This window comes from Nannobrachium achirus (assembly GCF_963921795.1).
Source record: "Nannobrachium achirus genome assembly, chromosome: 10".
In the NCBI taxonomy this organism is placed as follows: domain Eukaryota; kingdom Metazoa; phylum Chordata; class Actinopteri; order Myctophiformes; family Myctophidae; genus Nannobrachium; species Nannobrachium achirus.
Genome location: NC_137819.1, coordinates 53,193,152 through 53,215,747, shown reverse-complemented (window position 1 = coordinate 53,215,747; position 22,596 = coordinate 53,193,152). Strand labels below are relative to the sequence as shown.

Genomic DNA, 22,596 nt, shown 5'->3' with positions numbered 1-22,596 from the left:
AATAACTCATTGTCTTCTACTGTTTGTTACTCATTCAAAATAAAATAAAAGATTAAGAAAAAATACAATTCTCAATGAAAGAATAAACAAAACACATGCCTAGTGAATGCCACAGTGCCACTGCCAGGTACAAAATCTCTGCTCTGCAAATAATATAAAACAGTATCGATCACATCTGACACTGTCTGCTACTCTCTGTGCAAAGCCAAGAAGATTTGAAAAGAACAGAAGTGTGATTCTAAAAATCTAGTCTTATCGACAAAATATCAAAATCTTGTAGTCTTTTAGTCTTTTAGTCTTATTCAACAAAATTAACACTGTATCGTTGTGAACGTGAAAAGAAAAGAAAAAAACTTTGAACCTGGAACCTGGAACAACAACCTTGAAGCTTATGTTTGCATTGACGGAGGGTAGGGTGTGAGGAAATGACGAGTGATTTGAACCCTTGGTGCTGCATTTATATCCATATCTACTGTAAACTCACATTCACTGCCTGAGTCACCATGATGCCAGCTAAAGTAAAATGCACAATTACCACATACAACCTGGTGTTCCTATTTTCGGCAATTCATTAAAGGTCTAAGAAAAGAAAAGTAATTGCATGGCAAAGCTATTTCCGGAGTATATCGTTTATACCGCTTGGGGTAATGAGGGAGAGACATCATACTTTAATAATCTCAAACTTCCACTGAGCCGCTCCTTCGCTCCTTCTCCACTCTGATTGGTTCCAGAAAAAGGATGTGCGCATGCTGCGCTTCATCCAGGAGGTGAACACGACCACACGCTCCTGTGCCCTGTGGGACCTGGACGAGGACACGGAGTACATCGTCCATGTCCAGAGCATCAGCATGGGAGGCAGCAGCCCCCCCAGTGAACCTGTGCTCTTTAGAACGCCCAAGGAGTCGGAGAAGCTGGCTTCCAAGAGCCCCGGTACGTGACCATGAACACTAACCAGATTAGAGTTGCTTTATAGTGTACTGTATATACGTGTGCAATTATTGTGCACATGCATGTGTATGCACTATGCACACATACAGGCCTGGATTTATTTATGTTTTCGTCACATCTCCAGTGAAATAGATGCATGATAGTATTTACAATCTGATCCGTGCTCAGCCCTGCACCAATAAACGTCACTGCATTGGTTTAAAGATGGGGACTTTCAGAGGTATTTCAGAATCTAAACAAAGGACACTGGTGTCTACATGACAAGAAAGAGACACTGGTGTTCACTGTCTACATATTGACAAGAAAGAGACAGAGGAGAAAGTGGTAGGCTACTACGTATACAGTCAGCTGGGGCATTAAGGCCACTGTGGCCTCAGGTCATGCCATTGTTTTGAGGGGCACAAGGCCAAACTGAGGGGCCCTGGCCTTCATGGCCTCCCTGAAATTCCTGCCCTGCACACATACACATAGACTTAGTGCTTAGCTGCATAGAAACACAAACAAACCATGCGCAGAAACACAGATATACACACAGGCACACGGATTGCTGTCAGCAGTGTCAGTTTTTATCAATTGTTTAGTTGTTGTTTTTGTTAGTTTTTTCATTTTCTCCCCATTTTAGTCATTATACCATTTGGGCCCATATGTATGGACCCTATCACTGCCATTCCCTACTGGTCTGGGGAGGGTGTTGTTGACAGCCACGTTTCTCTACCAGTTTAGCCTCCATCCACTTTTCACCGGGAGCATGCAGGGGAACACGCTATAGACCATATTCACCTGGCGGCCATGTTTGAAATTTGCATTGAAAACTGTACCTACATAGGGTGGCAACTAGGGCATTAACGAAAAAGTCGACAAGTCGACTCAGTCAAAAAAAAAAAAAGGATGTGCGCATGCTGCGCTTCATCCAGGAGGTGAACACGACCACACGCTCCTGTGCCCTGTGGGACCTGGACGAGGACACGGAGTACATCGCCCAAATGGTATAATCATGCTCACAACGCCTCGCGCTGCGAGGCGTTGTGAGCATGTAGATCAGCTATTTTCACATGTCTGCCTCTATATACCGGTATTTGACAATTTGGACAATTTGAGGTATTAAAAAGTCCTTAAATTGGCACTTTAGAAATGTGAAGATACCCTCTATATACTTAAACTTTATGTTGGTTTGTTTACAGTTGAGTGAGAAAACAATGTTTCACATTAAGTTAATCATCTGGGGAGTGAGGTCGTGTGTGATGTGATGACGTCATCAAACGATAAAGTCGACTTCAACTCAACTTTTTACTGAGTTGAGTCGACTTGCAGAAATCACAAGTTGTTAATGCCCTAGTGGCAACAAGGGTGGCAATTCATTGTCTTGATGGCAAGATGGCCGCTGTGTGAATATGGTCAATTCCTCCCAGTACTGCTCCCTGCTGCACAGGTGCCCTGACCAACCTGTAGGAGTCGCTAATGCAGCAACAGAAAGTGTTCTCCTCCCGCCGGCTTCCCACCTCCAAACACTATTGTGTTCATTGAAGTTCACCCCTAAGCCACGCCGATGCCCATTGTTTGTGTTGCGACAGGCCAGAGAAAGAGCTATTTGGTCATTTAATGAAAACGATTCTCGAGATTCTCTTTTTCTGCATGCAACTCCCCCCCCTCGCCGTCACACACAGGCTGTTGTTATCTGGAGCGGCTCGTTTCACTTCCAGTTTTATCGTCTCCTCTGTGACCCAAATATGGTGCCAAAGAGCTGCCACAGACACTGAGAGGAGATGCCAGGCCCTCCTCAGAACCCAGGAGATAAGGGAGGGAACAATGGAGCGGCACCGGGGAGCGCCAGCGCTCCGATAAATCCTTCAGGGGTTTGTTTGGCTCCGTCCCTGTGAGGCCAGAGAGTGAAACTTTTTTTTTTATCAGAGGGAGACAACCTGTCTGTGGATCTTTGCAGGGAGAATTTGCCGGTGGCGCACATGCACTCTCTTTTAGTTTGCTTTGACTTTGTCAGAAGTTTCTGGATGTGTGTGTGCGTATGTTTGTGTTTGGAGGAATATTCATTAGTAGTCTTGATTAAATCTCCGAGCCATTACTGCTCCCCTCCCCTCCCCTAAGTGGGCATTAATCAGCTTCACACAGTTACCATCTGCTTCACGAGGCCACCGGCGTAGCACGGTGCCGCATAACGCACCACAACAACAACACGTCTTTGTTCATTCCCTGTTGCTCTCTGGCCGTCTGTCTGTCTCTGTCTGTCAGGTCTGTTTCTGTAAGTCTGTCCACCTGTCTGTATTGTCTTTCTATGGTCACTGGGTAGGTCATTGATTAAGGGCCTTGATTTCAAACTTGCTTTCAATGACTCCAGTCATTGATACTGCAATAGTGCCTGCCTGACGAACAGACTGTGGTCTTGGCTATGTAAGTACGCATTGCTAGGAATAAAGGTCCTGGAGGGGCGGAAGCTCGTCTCCAATCTGCGTCTTTGTCCATTTGATGTTGAGGCTGAGGTTGTTCTCATGACATCATTGTCATCGTTTGACAATCAGGCCCATCACCACTGTGTCGTCCCTCGTGAGCATACTTGATGATGTTGGAGTTGTGCGTAGCCACACTGTTGCTGGTGTAAATCAGGGGTCTTCAGCGTTTTCAGGCCAAGGACCCCTTAGTCGAGAGAGAGATGAAGCAGGGACCGCCACACAACCCATAGATACCATATAGTTTCGGCACATGTATTTTGGATTCATGTCAATTTGTGTTTTCAAATACGTATTCAACCACTTGAACAGTCAATACTTCATACACTTGACCTTTCACTCTGTACTTGGTCTGCTCTTTTTCTCCTCTACACCAAACCTCTTTGCCGAAAATAGCTGATCTACAAGCTCACCACGCCTCGCACTGCGAGGCGTTGTGAGCTTGTAGATCGTCTATTTTTGGCTAAAGTTCTCAGAATATGGACGCTAAGGTTCAAGTGGTTAATATAAAAAAGGAGAGTTTTTTTTTCTATCACACAAAGATTTGGAGGACCCCCTGTAGTAACCCCCTAGGTGTAAATATTAAAACAGAGGATTCAGCAGAATCAGCACGCAGCCCCCCTGAGGGGGGACGTCCTGTGTTGTATCAGTGGTTCTGATGAGCAGGTTGGTGCCTTGCATGGTTTCCTATACTATACGCTATACTGTATAAATGCACAATTCTTTTGTAATGCTTCCCATTCTCACCACCTGCTGGCGTTAGCCTGACAGGAGGTCCAATATCCAGCTGCACACTGTTGGGTGCAGGCCCAGATCCCTGAGCTTGGTGTCAAGCTTGGCAGGAACTATGGTATTATTTTGAATGCCAAGCTATAGTCCACAAAAAAGCATTCATATTACAACAGTTACTCCCCTACAGTTGAGAAATGCGGTACAAAGAGCTGTGGCAATCGCATTGTTGTTTTGACAATAGACAACTTGCCATGGTTCTATAGCGTGGCAGGCATGAACAGATGAACTCCCTTGCCAACCTATTGAGGCATTTACTGGCAGGTCTCAATCACAGCTACATCATGTGCGATGTCATGACACAGAACCACCACAGACTGAATCAGAATCAGAATTAGTTGGATTCGTCAATTGTCACATCAAAGTCTTACAGGTGGAAAGCAGTGGGTGAAATTATTGTCGTTCATGCAAGCGCCATTGTTTTTATTGTATTCCATGAGAAGAGAGAGGATAGGTAGAGTGTGAGAAAAGGGAAGATATAAACAGGTTCAATAGAACAAGTAAAGATATACACACATATACAAAGGATATAATATTTAGGACATTAGCATCATATGCAGGTGTGTACATGTTATTCAAACATTAGCATCATACACTGCTGACCATCTATATTCTTTATTTGATTATTTGTATATTATACATGAAAGTCTCATTCAGAGATTACCTACAATGTTAAGTAAAAACTTCACAAAGCATGCACATTCCAACGATACAATCCCCGGTGCTGGATAGAAGAACAGCTTTAGAATAGAAATATAGAATCAGCACACTGGCTCATGCGCCCCAAGTGTTTGTGGGCGCATGAATAAAAAGACACTTTGGGAGCATGATCCAGTGAGCAGATCCTATATTTCTACCTACACATTCCGCCCGAAACCAGTGCTCCGTGTACTGTTAACTCTGGACTGCCCTGCCAGTATAGCTGTGAAAAAGTCATAGCCGTATTCATGCCAAAGCCATTAACACTGGTGATAATACTGGGTAAGCCCTGATGTAAGTGGGAGAAAGAGGGGAGAAGGGTGGCACGGTGCCTGGCTGTGGCAGACGCGGTGCCAGAGAGACGCTGGTGTACAATAATGTCCTGGACCTTGAGCCCCTTCCCGACTGGCATCATGCTGCACTTGCTTGAGCTCCGTCACCACGGGAGTCACATTTTTCCCGCTCCCTCTTATTTCTCTCCCTCCCTTTGTATTTCTCTCTCTCTCTCCCTCTGTCGACAGAGCTTATATTGCAACAAAGAAAAACTAGCTTACAAAAGGAATAGTTAGTGTGGTTGCCCCCGGGCCGCAAGGCAACCACACTATAGTACTTGTCCGACTTTATTCCAACCATCCATCTTTCTTTTGGCTTCTTAGATGAACTTTATTTTGCTGCGCTACTCTTCCCACAGTTTCGGTGGCACGCACCGAAACTGTCGATTTATGTTAAATCGACAGGCTTTATCTGGAATCGATTCCTTGCATTTTGCTAAGAGATTCGTTATATATTTTAATTTATATACATTTTACATTTATTCTTGAATTAATTTAATACAAATTTTAACTTTTCCCAAATATGGAGATGAGTGACATGATAGATGTCTACCATCATAGACCACATGAGACTGACACAGTACATGCGGGCATTTCAAGATATGGGCTTAATATTGATGACATCTAGCCTAGTAAACGACCAACTTCCGTAATCCAGTAAATGAAATCGTTTCCGGAAGAGGGCGGGTACGAGGCTAGATGACATCAGGGATCTCCATATATGGGCATAAAAGGGACAAGGACTGACACAGAAATCTCCATCGCCATTAATTTATTAGTGAATAAATTCACAGCACACTTGAAATTTCCAATTTCATTTTACAGATGTGCAGTTTCAACGAAGTTTTCCACTAACAGGTTTCTTTCCCTGTTTTTCTTTTCTCATTATTATGGCGAAAGGAGTGTATTTTTGCAGAGACCACTCCATTCCCATTGAAAAGCAGATTCCACCTTCATAGGTTTAGTTAAACGTCCAAGTCAGAGAAGGTCAATAGCAAAAATAGCAGATCTACAAGGTCAACGTTCTGCACATCCACTGGAAATCCACTGCCTTGCCAATGGCAGTACGTGTGAAGCTTTTAAATGGCACATCTGTATCTATCTATTGTATACATTTTGGTATAGACCTTTTGAAACAAATACCAGCACCTTTCCTCTTCCTGCCTCTCTCTGCCACCCCCTCCACCACTAACGCAGTTCTAATAACCATAGTTGGACTAAAAAGGTCCCATTGATTGATTGAAGACTTTATTAGAAGTTTGCATAGGAAAAGGTACAGTTTCATGACGGTACAGTTCACTGGTACGAGGTCTACTAAAAGGAGATCCATGAAAAGACTAAGCTTAATTTCCACAGGAAACCATTAAAGTATCTCAGACTCTCTCAGACTGATTGATCCGATTTCTCACAGTATGTTTGTGTGTGTGTGTGTGTGTGTGTGTGTGTGTGTGTGTGTGTGTGTGTGTGTGTGTGTGTGTGTGTGTGTGTGTGTGTGTGTACGTGTACGTGTGCGTGTGCCTGCGTGTGTGTGTGTTGTATTCTCTGGTTCCAGATGAGTTATCCATGGAGGAGATGGGTCAGGGGGCCCAGCTGAGGGCCGGAGAATGCATCATCATCGTGGTAGTGCTGCTCATGTGGGCAGGTAGGCCAACTGTTCCTCATCAACCAACCAAAACACAGTGATAAGAAGGTGCTGTCACGATTATGACGATAAATTTACATGACGATTAATTGTCCCTCAAATAATTGCGATTTAATTGTGTTTTTTGTCGTTGACAATTACATTTCTGTTTGGCTTGTAGGCTTTGAAGTTGCACATGGCAGATATGACATATAACCTAAATATACAAAGAAATTACTGACATATTTGACAACTTTATACATAAAAAAGAACATTGATAATAGCCGATCTACAAGGTCACAACGCGTCGCATCGCGACGCGTTGTGAGCTTGTAGATCTGCTATTTCCAATACTATTTGAAAGTGTTTGAAACTATATTAACATTTCTCAACATGGAAACGATTATGAAAAATACATTGCGATTACCTAAAATAATTGCGATTAGACGATTATGTAATAATTGTGACAGCCCTAGGTGCATATCGTCACTGTCGGGCAGAAACCTCGTATCTCCAAGTTTCAAATGTGTATGTTTTTTGGTAAAGCAAAGCCCTGCTTCATCATACAAGACCGTCGCACAAAACTAGTGAAAACAGCAGATCTACAAGCACACAACGCCTCGTGTGCTTGTAGATCGGCTGTTTCCACTAGTTTAGTATTTTTTTAGATGATAAATCCAAAACTTGGACATACAAGGTTTCCACCCGACAGCGACGATATAATGCCCGACCTGACGTAATGTTTAACTGAGATTACACAATCAGAATTTCCAACATATAATTCAATATTAATTGAATTATAACAACGACGCGCCGCGCGACAAAAGTGACGTCAAAACGACAAAAACGTTGTCACGGAAGACCTTTGTAGAGCGCGTCACGTACCTGAAAAACGAAAGGTCACTGTCGCCTTCATGAAATGTTGCGTATTGTTCGCTCATTGCTTGGGAACAATGGGAAGACAAAATAGGCTCTTTTATCACGATCAGGCACAAGACTACATTCATTCATGCGTCATTCGCCAAGCACAGGCTGACCTTTACGCTGCCATCAGGGGTGTCGCACCAAATTCTGGGCCCCGGGTACAAGGATTCACTGTCTGTGGGGCCCCTGTGCTTTAACTATTGAAAAATAGCAGATATACAAGCTCACAGCGCGGCACCGAGTGCCGCGCTGCGAGCTTGTAGATCTGCTATTTTTGAAAAATCATTTTTTCAAATCCTTCTAAGGTTTTTGTTTCGATGTCAGTGGAGCTCAAACCTTTTCATGTGAAGGACCCCCAAAATGATATGTATTTGGCCACGGACCCCCATCTAAAAATATTTAGTTCCAGGGACCCCAAAATTTGAGTTACGTTCGCTTAAAAAATACATTTAAAGATTTACACACATTTTCACGACTTTTCAAAAATAGCAGATCTACAAGCTCGCAGCGCAGCACTCGGTGCCGCGCTGTGAGCTTGTAGCCTATATCTGCTATTTTTCAATTGCTAAAGTATAAAATAATTAAGGCCCCCCCCCACCTTGGGCCCTAGTAACTCAGTCCCACTTTCCTACCCCTTGTGACGCCCCTGGCTGCCATTCTGTGAACTGTTAAAAGTGGCTGTTTTCATGCAGCCCTGTGTTGTGGCTCTTTTACGCCCAGAGAAACTCTCTTCAGCGTTTCCATGGCAACCGTGTTTGGCACAAAACCAGAGTGGGATTACAGCATATTAATTTTAATGTATTCCTCACTCGTACCGCAAAACACTGCCTCAGCACATACACGGAATGCAACTATCCACGAGACCATAAACTTCACAGCACAGCCTCTGCATGTGATCAGACTACACAGTAAAGTCCTTAGTGTATGTAGGCTATATAGCTTGATGAAATATCCATCATTACAATAAGACTACACAGTAAAATCCTTAGTGTATGTAGTTTATATATCATGATGAAATATCCATAATTACAATCCGACTACACAGTAAAATCCTTAGTGTATGTAGTTTATATATCATGATGAAATATCCATAATTACAATCAGACTACACAGTAAAATCCTTAGTGTATGTAGTCTATATAGCATGATGAAATGTCCATAATTACAATCAGACTACACAGTAAAATCCTTAGTGTATGTAGTCTATACAGCATGATGAAATATCCATAATTACAATCGGACACAGAGTCTGATCAACTGTAGCCGGTCATGCATGCGCACATCGCTGCCTCTGGATCTTATAAATGTGATTGAGCAGACAACGTCTTCTTCGCCACAACAACAAGAAGCATATTTAGAATATTTTACCAACCGTGCACCGGGAACAGACTGCTTAATACTCAGCTCCATTAGCGGGCATGCGTGAGAGGAAATATGCGAGTTCCTTTTGTGCAACCCTCAGCGGTGCTTTTCAGACACACAGGGAGTTATAAATTCCGTTGCTAACCCAATTCACCCGCCGTAATGAGATACGAATGCGGGCCCAGCAGCATCGGTGGGATGCACCGGGGGGAAGCGAGAGCCCCAGTTTTGCCTCGCCAATTACCAGAGAGAACCCACCCACCTCCAGAGACAGCTAGGGAGATAGGAGATGGGAGGGGTGGGGGGGTACAGATAAATACATGTAGAGAGGAGGGGAAAGAGGGAGAGGGTGAGAGAAAGAGAGGGAGAAAAGGGGAAGGGAGGGAAAGAGCAAGATAAAAATAGAGAGAATGAAGGGAAAAGAGAGGGAGAAAGAGAACAGTAGGGGAGTGGGAAAGGGAACGGAGAGATAGCAAGAGTCAAAGAAAGAACTTGGTGGTGAGGAGCAAAAGAAGCTGCGTGATTGGAGAGGTGATAGAAAGAGAGAGAGAGAGAGAGAGAGAGAGGGAGAGGGGGGGGGAAGAGGGGGAGAGAGGGGGCGACAAACAATAGAGGAGAAAACAGGAAAAACATTTCAAACACAGCAGACGAGGATAAACAAAAGTGCAGAATGGAGGTGGAAAAACAGAGATGGTAACTTTAATTGGACCTGCGGGGCACGCCGGTGCCGCGGCCATCTTGCCGAGATTCCCCATCATGCCTTTTAGTTGTCGCAATGATGAGATGTGCAGCTGTGGAGGCTGACACAAGCAGAACACACAGGACCGCCTCAAACCACCGGTTGGCCCGGTTCTCTCCTCAAACAGAGACACACGCACGCACACACACACGCACGCACGCACGCACACACACGCTAGGGCATTCACGAATAGTGATTTTTAGTATTCGAATTGTTCGACCTCAAAGTATTCGAATAGTCGAATATTCGACAGGACTGGCCAAACTGTCAAATATTAAGTAAGCAAGAGGCGAACATTGTGAAAATAGCCGATCTACATGTAGATCTGCTATTTTCACAATATTTATCTGCGGAACCGAGTCACATTAAATGTAATACCTGCAATTCCGAGTGCTTGTCAGGGTGGGGGTCCCCAGTTCAAATATGTTTATTTTGGCGGTTACGGCCTAAAAGGTTTTGAGGACCCCTGGTATAGAGCATTATTCATTCTTATGACTTCCTATCTTGCCAAGCTTTATAAACTATATCTATTTTAAAGAGAAAACAATAAAAAAATACAAATAAGCGAATATTCGACTTCGGTGAACGTCAAATAGTGACTTTGATATTCGAATATTCGAATATTCGAATATTTGGTGAACACACACACACACACACACACACACACACACACACACACACACACACACACACACACACACACACACACACACACACACAGAGAGAGAGAGAGAGAGAGAGTCGTGCTGTATCGGTCTGTTAATCTCACTCTCTTTTCCTGCTTATTGTCTCCATCTCTCTCGCTAAAGCTCTGCTTAAAGTCAATTTCATGTCTCCCTCTTGAGATCTGGGGCGAGTTAAGACGAGACGAGACTGCTCTTTTCCTACATCTCTCTCTCGTTCTCTCGTTCTCTCTCTCTCCCTCTCTCTCTCGTTCTCTCTCTCGCTCTCTCTCTCTCTCTCTCTCTCTCTCTCTCTCTCCCTCTCTGTCCGACTGTCTCTGTCTCCCAGGTGTGATCGTTCTGTTCTGCCGTCAGTATGACATCATCAAAGACAACGAGCCCAACAACAACAAGGACAAAGCCAAGACCTCCTCAGAGTGCAGTACTCCGGAGCATCCACAGGGGGGGCTACTGCGCAGCAACGTCTGAGACCAGCCCTGCATAGCCTTTTGCAATAACCTTCACTTAAAGCCCTCAGGACAGGTGAGAATGTGCTAACTTCATAATAATAACTATATTTTGATATAGCACTTTACTTAACAATGCTACAAAGTGCTTAGATTATGGCAAAAAAAAAGTATATTAATTATGTCATATTGTATACTATGCATAGGCCTACAGTAAAGGAGGCATTACTGAACAGTGGCATAACCCTAATTCTTTAGCACTTGGCAAAAACTGGTAATTGTGTCAATCGATAAGAACTGATTCATACTTGCATGTCATAGCTACTTTTCAAACCTACTGTATACCTTTGACAGGTGGTTTATAGGTTTAAATTGGCCATGGTGCCATAGAATATCTTTCATGCAAGCTGTAGCTGCCAATTACAGTGAAAGCGTATGGGAAACACATCAGGTAGGGAGAGCTTTGTGGTTTTCACAGCTTCAGCTCTAAACTGACAACGTAATGTTGTCCTGCGCAACTCACAGTGTCTAATTTATGTTTTAGATCCTGAGAACAACAGAAAGCCATTCTTAGAAACCATCGACGGACTGAAGAACAGAACAACCATCGCGGAAAAAAACAAAACGTCACATCTACAATCGCTTCCGGAACTTGCAAAATCCCAGCCTCAAAGGCGAAGAAGCAATACCGCGGAGGACAAAAGTAGATTCTGGTTTATTGAGACCAAAAGTAAACTGGGGGAAAAATCAAAACAAAACTGTGGTCCTTTGAGGGCCCTCTTTGAAGCCCATTTCAGAATGATAGACGGTAGACGCGAGGGGAGTCGTCGGATGTTCCTGCATCATGAAAGACCCATCAAATGGAAGACGCTGCTCAAACGGGGGGTAAAGATTCCTTCTCAGCAAAAACGAACTAAATACATTAGTGACGCCAAACCCTTGGGACGGCTCTAGCTGGAAACGGATGTCATAGAGCAATTTCTTCCCCTTCATTGTGAAGGGTTTGTGTCAGTGACCAGCAGGCAGCTGAAGCAGGCAATGTGTTCCTGTTCCTGGTCCTGCTCTCCAACAGCACACAGCGGAACACGGAGAACCCAAAGCCTACAATTTGACTCTCTTATACTCATATAATGGGGATGTAATAATGAAGAACCTTGAATCTTAACCCGTTTAGGCCTAGGATTATTGACTGCTTTAACTATTGAAAAATAGCAGATATACAAGCTCACAGCGCGGCACCGAGTGCCGCGCTGCGAGCTTGTAGATCTGCTATTTTTGAAAAATCGTGATTTTTTTTTTGCAAGTCTTTGAATATATCTACTTAAAAAGCGAACATTTGTAACTCAAATATTTACTTCTGGGTGGTCCCTGGGACAACATATTTTGAGATGGGGGGTTTAGAAGTCGGGTCAAAGATCGGGTCAAAGATATTCTTATAAGACTTGCACTCATTTTCACGATTTTTCAAAAATAGCAGATCTACAAGCTCGCAGCGCGGCACTCGGTGCCGCGCTGTGAGCCTGTATATCTGCTGTTTTTCTAAAGTTAAAGCATAAAATAATGGTTAAAGTGGTTAAAATCTAACGCGACTCGGGCGCGTTCCGGGTAAAGGAACAGCTCCCACTGAGACTGGGTAATGTCTATCTCTCTCCCATCTCTCATTATATCCTCTCAGTCCTTTTCAGTTAGCAACTCGTTTCTCTCTTTCCTTGCCCTCCTTTTCCCCTCGTGGTTCTCTCTGTCTCTCTTCATCTCCACTCCATTGTTTTTGTCCATCTCGCGTTCCATCTCTCCGCATCACTTTCCCAGTCTCTGTCTCTAATAAGCACACAGCTGTATTTGGTGACGGTGATTTTAAATTTAAACTCGAGCACCGCTGGAACTGCTTGGCCCAGAAAAAAATAGTATACAACAGTCTGATCCTCTCTCTTTCGCTCTCTCCTCTCTTTCTTGTTCTGTCTGCCACCAGCTAAATGATTGTCATGTTTTTGCCTCCTCTCTCTGGGCTTGGATGGCACATTAATGTCCCTGTCACTTTTGTGCCAGCCCGTCCATCCTCGGGGATAAAAACTGACACGGTTTTTAACGGCGCTCCTTATTGTCCTTGTGTGAGCCAATAAACACCGTCTGAATACGAGCTTGATCCCGACGAGGGCCATAGATCGGGGGGCTCGCGATCACTCATCACAGGGTTGACTCACCCCCTAAACTAGAGCTTGTTTTGTTTCCCAACCCCAAAAGTTTTTACAGTTAGGGGGCATCTCTCTGTATACAGTTCAAAGCATTGAAGGGTCTTGGCTTGTTGTTCACATTCCCCATATTCATATTCATATTCATTGCCAGCTGTGGTCTGGAATCGGCAGTCAGATGTGTACTCAATTTCCAACGGAGATATGCAAGAGCTGTTCCCACTGTGAAGTAGACACTGACATGGTGTGTGTGTGTGTGTGTGTGTGTGTGTGTGTGTGTGTGTGTGTGTGTGTGTGTGTGTGTGTGTGTGTGTGTGTGTGTGTGTGTGTGTGTGTGCGTGTGTGTGCGTGCGTGCGTGCGCGTGCGTGCCTGCCTGCGTGCGTGTGTGTAATTGTGTTTGTGTTTTCCATCTGGAGTTGGCTGACTGATGTTGAGGGAGAAGGCAGAATGTGGAACTTTAGCTGAGAGGTGAATCCTCGTGCAAAATCTCAGCCGTTACTGCCGTTGTCATGCAGTAAGGTACAAGGTACCCTTCTTCTTGCTATTGTTTACGACCGAGCCAATTCATTTTGGATGAATCGACTAAATATACTGTACTTTAGGTCTCCAGTGTGGGGCCTGCAATTCAATTATTCAATCAGTATTGGATTCCAACCCCTGGATACCGATGTAGAACACCAAATGTAATAAGAATTCAGAGAGAAGTCCAGAGGAGGCTACAGTATATTCAGCCGAGTTGGTGATGGGGAATGGCTTGCAGCTTTCTAGCTCGGCCTTCCTTGCCAATCACAACCACCAGTATTCTAAATAGTTAAATAAGATCCAGTGTCAGGATAGACTGTTCTTATCTCCATCATCTATTCTCATTGACGCAGTAGACGTCTTACGTCTCGTCTTCGAGACTCTTAGATCTTTTCCTCCTCTCTATGTCTGTCTGACACAATCCTCCACTCTCCCTCACAGTATGTTGTATGGCCTGTATTCCCATCTCGTCGTTCCCCCGTCCTTATCGGCAGTCTCTCCCTTCCGCCATGCAGCATGTCAGATGCTTTACCCTTTCCAGGGACGTGCAGAGAATTTTAGAGAGGCAGGGGCTGACATTTGTAAAATGGTGAAAATATTGAAAATAGCAGACCTCCAAGCTCACAACTGTGAGCTTGGTCGGCTATTTTCGGTGCGTGATACCACACTGAACTAAGCATAATCAAGTCAATACTGGTGGGCTAACGGTATGGATTTCAAGTTCAGGAGAGTTTGGACAAGGCGATTCCCTTGAATGCTGCATTCCGGTATGGCATGGAAAGGAGGCATTTGCATTTCTGTCACCATAGTGAAAACTGCATCTATGGTGTGGAAAGGGCACGTTTTACAGACGGATAAAAGGTCAGGGGCTCAAGCCCCCTTTGGTGTCTATGTGTGCACGTGCCTATGTGTGCACCCGATATCCACTGTCAGTTCCTCTGCCTTCAACTCCGCCTTTTGCACATCGACTTCTTCCCTCGCACTCTTTCATCCAGGGCTGCAGCCCCCCTGCCTATCCGTCACTCGCCAACTCATTTATCACCCCACCCCCCCAGCTCTCTCTCTCTCTCTCTCTCTCTCTCTGTACCCCTTATCCAGTCTGTCTGGCAGGGCTAGGCTGTATTTCTCCACTTTTAATGATGGCTAATCAAGCTGTTTCTGGGAGCAGAGAGTGGGGGGGGGGGGGCAGGCAGGCAGGCGGCGGCGGCGGGCCGCCGGATGAAGCTGGACAAAGACATGTATGTGGGGAGAGGGAACGGCTTGAACAAGCTGCTGGGGACGGGAGAGCCGAGCGCGCGAATGGGCCGAGACAAAATGGCGCGACGGGAAATTAGAGAGCGGTACGTCGCGAAGTACTCCGCGGGAGGTGGGGTTTTATAATTGACCGAGGATGAGGAAGACTGGTATGTGCGGATGATGAAGACACGGGCGGGCGGCACTGGGTCTGTCGGAGGTGTTTTTAAAAAATGAGAACTGGCGGGGGAGAGGAGAGAAACTGGGGAAAGAAAATACAGACTTTTTGTGTAAATGTCCTCTACTAAATTGAGTCAGTAGTGCAGAAAACAGACACACACGCACACGCACACACACACACACACACACACACACACACACACACACACACACACACACACACACACACACACACACACACACACACTTTGCCAGTACTTGCTTCTTGATGTGGGCAGGCGGAACAGGTGTATTATGAGGGCAGCTTAGAGAGGACAGTCCTCAGTCAGCAAACCCTGTTGTATTTTTAAATCCCCACCGTGGATCCTGACTCGCTGTCAGATCTCTCTCGTCTCCTTTGATCACGTGGAAGAGAGGGCTGTGGACGTGGCCCAAATCGTTATTGCCTCCGCTGTCGTCATCCGGGGCGAAGACACGCACGCCTACGCACACGTGCACACTGACATGGATGGGAGACACGTACTGCATGCACAGCACACATACGGACACATGTGCAGACTGCGCTGCACGCAAACATGCAGATACACACACATAAGCAAGCACACATTAGGGATGGGAAGATATGAAAGTTTCATATCACGATTATTGTGACAAAAGAAATCGCGATGTACGATATTATCACGATAATCAAAATCCATTATCCTGGGACGGAACATTTGCCAAAAAAATAGCAGATCTATCTTGTAGATCGGCTATTTTTTTCTGCTATTTATTGGCGAAGACCTTCGATACACACCCAAAAAACTGATTCAACCCCCCTATAAATGTGACACATATAAATTATGTTTGCTTTATTTAATTACTTCACTTCAAGGCATAAGCATATACATTTAATTGATATAACTCAAATATTATTAATAGTGCCAGATGTGATACATTTACATTATGTTGGCTTTATTTAAATGTATTTAATTATAATATATGCAAATGTATTGAATTGATGTAACTGAACAAATATTAATCGTGCTTACCTTAAATATATACATTTACAATATATGCATTTTTATTAAATTGTTCCAACTCAAATGTAATTAATAGTGCTTATACAAAATCTATTCATTTAACATTATGCATTTATATTACATTCATGTAACTCAAATCTTAGTAATGGAATTTAAAAACACATTGAAAATGAGTTCCAATGAAAACTCCCAGAGTCCCATAAACCACGCCTCTCACCAATTTTATTGAGTAGTTTTTAAGGCTGAAATCATTCTGAGAATATTGTTTGAATCCAACTCAATTTTATTAAGTACATTTTACAGATCTGAGAAGTGACTCCAGCCCTTTCCCTTGATTGGTCAAATAAGTTGGTCACATGTTATGCAAAGCATGCTGGGAACAGCATTTTTCTAGGTTTTCAGGGAAATGTTTAAGCTTTCGGGAGCTAAAAATGCTAAATGTATCATATCAATGTGTCTGCCTTGGCAAGATGACTGTCATATGTCAGAATTTGATTTGTCAGTATTTGAGCCTAAACCCTAACCCTAACTGCTAGGCTGCTAGTTTAAGCTTGAGCTCCCTCCCCATGCTAGGCTAAAAGAGAAGAACTCATGGTAACTTTGAGGTTATTGCGTTGGTTTTCTCTTAAATGTTCTGATTATTCAATAATCACTGCTATTGCATACATCCATTATGCATCTGTATGTTGATATTGTAAAACTTGAAACAAATCATCCAGAAGAAAACCTGAAACCGAACTCTTCTTATGTAAATGTAAAAGTATTTTATTTATCTTAGCTTAATTCCATAAAAATGAGTTGAACCAACACATTTACGTTAACATTTGTTTGAGTTGGACAAACGTAAATTAATTAAGTTCATATAATTAACTTGGCTTAAGTTAATGAAAATGAGTTGGACTAATTGAACAACATGCATTGCATTGAATGTAGATTTGACTTGGGACTACATATATCCCATATATAAATTTACTCATATAAAATGGGTGGAAAAGTTTCACACATTTAAAATGTGTTCAACTGAGAGATTATTTTTGTGAAAAAAGACTGTATCAAGTATTTATATCATAAGTACCTTTTAGCAATTATAGAGGGTTTAACTTGTACCCGATATGCAGCTTGGCAAATAAAAGGTGAATTGATCCCAGACAGTGCACGACGGAGGACGATATCACGATAAATTAAATCTCAACGATACGATTATCGCAAGTGTTTTTTTTACCACGATAAACGATAATGTCGCTCATCGTCCCATCCCTAGCACACACACACACGCACACACGCACACGCACGCACGCACGCACGCACGCACGCACACACACACACACACACACACACACACACACATTTTGAATACATTCTCTCCCACTTCTTTGATCTCTCTCTTTATCTTTCTCTCTGTCACGCACACACACACACACACACACACACACACACACGCCGATTCCCTGAATCCGTTGTGTTAAAATGGCTCTGATCCAAAGAGGAGCTGACAACTTGGGGAGGCAGCAGAAGGTAGATTGGGTCCCAGACAGCTCTGTCTCTGTCTCTCTCTGCCTGCACGGGGCCAGTCAGCAGATGCTCAAGGTGAACGCCTAATGAGGCATGTGTGAATACTGAGCTGGGCAGCCCCACCGCACTGCCCGTACGCACGGACTGAGAGAGAGGGAAGAGAGAGCATCCCAAGGAATTAAACTAATTAATACGTAAATGTCGAGGAAATACGCACGCAAACTCAATATATCATTGCTTCCATTGGAGAATATCGTCGTTGTCGGGTGGAAACCTTGTATGTCCAAAACTCTTCGTTTTGCATTTATCATTTTGAAAATGATTTAAACAAGTGAAAACAGACGATCTACAAGCACTCGTAGATCTGCTGTTTTCACTACCTTTGTGCGACGGCCTTGTATGATGAAGCAGGACTTTACTTTGCGAAAAAAAACGTACAAATTTGAAACTTGGAGATACGAGGGTTCTGCCCGACAGTGACGATATTGTAGTGCCAAAACAATCCAAGTCAAAGGCTATGTGCATTGCACGTTGGATATTATACTCGTCCTCCAAAGAGGCCATATTTCGAGGGACTTGATGAGAGGTTATGGAGTGAGATGGTGGTAGTATCATATGTGGTATGGATGACCCAAAAGCCTGATTTATACTTCTTTGTATATGGTGCAACCAGGGACGTGCACAGAATGTTAGAGGGGCAGGGGCTGAAATGTCTAAAATGGCCTTTTGGTGAAAATATCGAAAATAGCAGTTGTGAGCTTGGATGTCGGCTATTTTCGATGCTCTATTTCTACACAGAGAGGGCAATTCTTTCAAGTTCAACATATGATGCTGTGTTTAAGTTCAGCAGAGTTTGGACAAGGCAATTCTCTTGAATGCTGCCGTCAGGTATGGCATGGAAAGAGGGCCATTTGCATTTCTTTCACCATAGTAAAAACTGCATTCGTGGTCTGGAGAGGGCACTTTTTACAGACGGCAGGGGCTCAAGGCCCCTTTGATGTATATGTGTGCACGTGCCTGGGTGCAACACCCACCAAAATAGCCGATGTACAAGCATGTTGCAAGCTTGTAGATGAGCTGTTTTCGGTGCACGACAACGCTGTACAACGGAGTATAGGTTAAGCATAATTATACTGTACCTTAGTGCCGTGTTTCTTGAGGATGCAACACTTTGCCATGATGAGCCTCTCAGTAGCCCCAGCCTTAACCCTCTCAACCTTTAATTAATGCTACCGAATCATCCAACGACCCTCCCAGATATAAGGCTCAGATTAAGGACATGTTATGCCCAGTGTTTTTTGTTTAGTTTGGTTTACTGTTTTTCTGCCTGTTGTAGACTGATTTGTATTCAAATATTGACATGCTGAATGGATTTTATGAACCCTGAATAATCATGTTGTTTAAGGTCCTTGTGTGCATACTCCTAATAGGGCCGTTTAACTTACAATATATATTTGTACTTTACGATGAAGCAAATAACCAAGAAGCATGGATTTACAAGGAAAATGAGTCTGTGTTTTATGTATACAACCATCACGTGTGTGTTGAAACATTTTGATGTTCGTTATGACGAAACTCATGAGGGCTAGCATGACTCTGCTAATTGTTCACCTACCCAAGGTATATACTATTTCTATGGAAATATAAATGTCTACTTATGTATTAACTCACAAGAGAATAAAATATCTGATATTTTCAAAGTGCTGGCTATGTACGCTTACTTTCGCTTACTTGCCATGTACGCTTAACCCTTACTTTCATATTCTGGAGTAGAAACGCTGCAGTCAAAATGTAGTCAGTTACAGATTAATAATTACCGTATTTTCCGGACTATAAGGCGCGCCGGACTATAAGGCGCACTGTCAATGAATGGTCTATTTTCGAACTGTTTTCATATATAAGGCGCACCGGACTATAAGGCGCACATAATAGACGCTACCGTTGCGTTATGCATCCAACAGATGGAGCTGTGCTAAAGGGAATGTCAATGTCAATGAATGATCCATATATAAGGCGCACTGAACTATAAGGCGCACTGTAGTTTTTTGAGAAAATTAAAGGCTTTTAAGTGCGCCTTATAGTCCGGATAATACGGTACTTGCATGTAATCCTTGACCTAATAAGTAATATTCCACTGATTTTGGTTTAATCAAAAGTACTGAAATAAATCAGTAAAATAATACATTATTTGACATGCAGGCAGTTACAAATCTGTTACCAATTACATATTGGATGAAACCTTCCCAATTCTGCTCATATCAGTACACAATGACACAACCATTTTGTAAAGTAAGTTATGACACTGGGAGTGTCAGTGTGGGACTGGGTTAGAATTCATGCCCACATGCAGGGAGATTAAGGGTTTAAGATTCTCTGTGGTGCATCTGGCTCGGTCAGGGCCTCCAAAGTTTACAATTGGCTGTGTTTGCAGGTTGGAAGCCAGGCGGAGAGAGTGTTCTCTGCCACTGCTCTCCCAATAGTCAGGGGATATCTTAAAAAATCCTGGAATAAATTCCTTACCAAAACATTTCTTCACCAAAGTGTTTGTAAAGGTGTCTAGTAACACATCTCACAAAGACTGAAATTCAGTTTCCCTATAGGAGGATCCGTTACAGCTGCTGAAAGTTGGGGTCCCATTAACTTAACTATACAGGAAAAAACACACCAAAATAAATATGCTTTAAGTAAGCATGTGAGGGGTCAACCTAGGGCTTTTTCATGATTCTGTATTCATTGCAAGCATTTGTTTTGCACGAAAGATATTCCTTGGGGTAAAGGCGGCTCCCACAAAACTGTGAAAAGTGATGATTCATCACTAAACCATAGTTTTGTGGGACCGTTTTTAGCCCAAGGAATGTTTTTCGTGCAAAACAAATGCTTGTAATGGATTCAGAATCATATATAAAAAAAAACTAAAAAAAAACGAATTTGACCCCTCACATGCTACTTAAAGCATATTTATTTTGGTGTATTTTATCCTGTATAGTTCATTTAATGGGACTTTCAGCAGCTGTTGTAGTGGAGTGGGAGCTATCATAAGGGGGCGCTGGAGGCGAGAGCTAGAGAGAGCGGGGGGAAGCAGGAAGAAAAAGCCGGGAGCTCAGAGAGAGTGAAGGTGACTTGTGTTAATAAAGTAAACCGACTTAAAAACTCAGAACTGCCTCTTATTGAAACACAACATTGGCGACGAGGATAAAAGGGAAATATGGCACTCGTTCATCTATCGCCACCTCCCCCATTGAACTTGGAAGCAGCGGATCTGTATACGGAATACAAGTTGTGGAAGGACTCTTACACAATCTTTGAAATTGCCAGCGGGAGTGTGGACGCAGAAGACCCAGTAAGGAGAGCTACACTACTGCATTGCATTGGAGCGCCCACTCAGAGGATATTTGCCAACCTCCCGGGACCCAAAGGTAAATATGCCGAAGCTGTTGCTGCTCTGGACAAATATTTCACACCACGGAGAAATGTGGTTTTAGAGAGACACAAGTTCAGGCAGAGGGCTCAGTGCCCTGAAGAATCAATTGATGCCTTTGTCAATTCTTTAAGAGAACTAGCTAAATCGTGTGAATTTGGTGCACTTGAAGATGACATGCTGCGCGATCAGATTGTGGAAAAATGCGCTATGAAAAGACTAAGAGATAAATTGTTACAAGAGGAGGATCTAACGCTGGACAGAGCCCTTAATGTCGCCAGGCTGTTTGAGGCAGCACATGCTGAATCTAGAGTGTTTGCAGAAGACAGTGGCAGTAGCAACAGAGCTCAGGACAGCGTTAACTTCACAAGGAGTGCACGTTTCACTGGCCGGAGTGGCCGCACACACACGGACAGAGCTAGCAAAGGCACAGATGAAGAACAGAGCAACAGCGACACCGTGTGTTTCAGGTGCGGTTTAACAACTCATACAGCAGACGAATGTGGAGCAAAAGCGTCCAAGTGCAATTACTGCAAGAAAATTGGACATTATGCACGTGTGTGCAGGAAACAAAAGTCCGATCAAAAATATGAAAATAAAAAGAAACCAGTGAGAGCAGTGGAGGACCCCACAGACTCAGACTCTGATGAGTTTGTGCATGCAATAGATCCACAAGGCAAAGAAACCATAAGAATAAACGGCCAAAAGATAAAAATGGTCATAGATACAGGAAGTGGAAGAAATCTCATGGGGGACTACCTGTATAAAAAGTGTTTTTGCACAAAGTGGACCTAAAACAGACTAAGAAGAGGTTCTAACATCCATATGGCCAGAAGACCCCACTGAACTGTTTGGGCTATTTTAAAGCACAACTAGGATGGCAGGGCAGTGTCATTACAGACAAGATTTATGTCATTGAAGGAAATGTGGAAACACTGATGGGCAGAAAATCCTGCTTTGCATTAAGTATATTGATGCCTGGGGGACAGGTGAATGTAAATGCAGTGAATGAGACTGACAGATGCAATCAGTTAGCACAGGAGTACGAGTCACTCTTTAAAGGGCTGGGACAGATCACTGGGTACAGTCACAGAGTAACTATTGATGACAAGGTCCCACCCGTAGCTCAGGGTTTGAGGAGGGTCCCTTACCCAATGATAGAAGCTGTAAACCAGGAACTGGACAAAATGCTGGAGAACACCATTATAGAAGAGGTGAATGAAGGATCTGAATGGATTTCTAACATTCTACTTATACCAAAGAAAGACACAAAAGAAGTGAGATTATGTGTAGATCTCAGAGAAGTGAACAAAGCTGTGATTCGAGAAAGACATCCAGTGCCGACTGTAGACAGCATACTGCAAGCAGTGCAGGGAGCACAAATATTCGCTAAACTGGATGCTAGAAAAGGCTTCTGGCAAGTGGACTTAGCACCAGAGTCAAGACACCTGACTACTTTCATCACTCACAGGGGATGCTACCGTTTCAGAAAGGTTCCCTTTGGGTTATCAAGTGCA

The 22,596-nt window shown here is 43.5% G+C and overlaps 1 protein-coding gene across 1 annotated transcript; it reads left to right on the top strand.

Annotated features, from left to right (window-relative positions):
* Positions 1–746: 746 nt before the first annotated feature.
* On the top strand, positions 747–11,024 carry LOC308292651 (fibronectin type III domain-containing protein 5b; the record flags this gene model as incomplete). Its single annotated transcript, XM_080735047.1, has 3 exons — positions 747–930; positions 6,780–6,869; positions 10,885–11,024. The coding sequence occupies 3 exons, from the start codon at positions 747–749 to the stop codon at positions 11,022–11,024; spliced, it is 414 nt and encodes a 137-aa protein (XP_080591173.1).
* Positions 11,025–22,596: the final 11,572 nt, after the last annotated feature.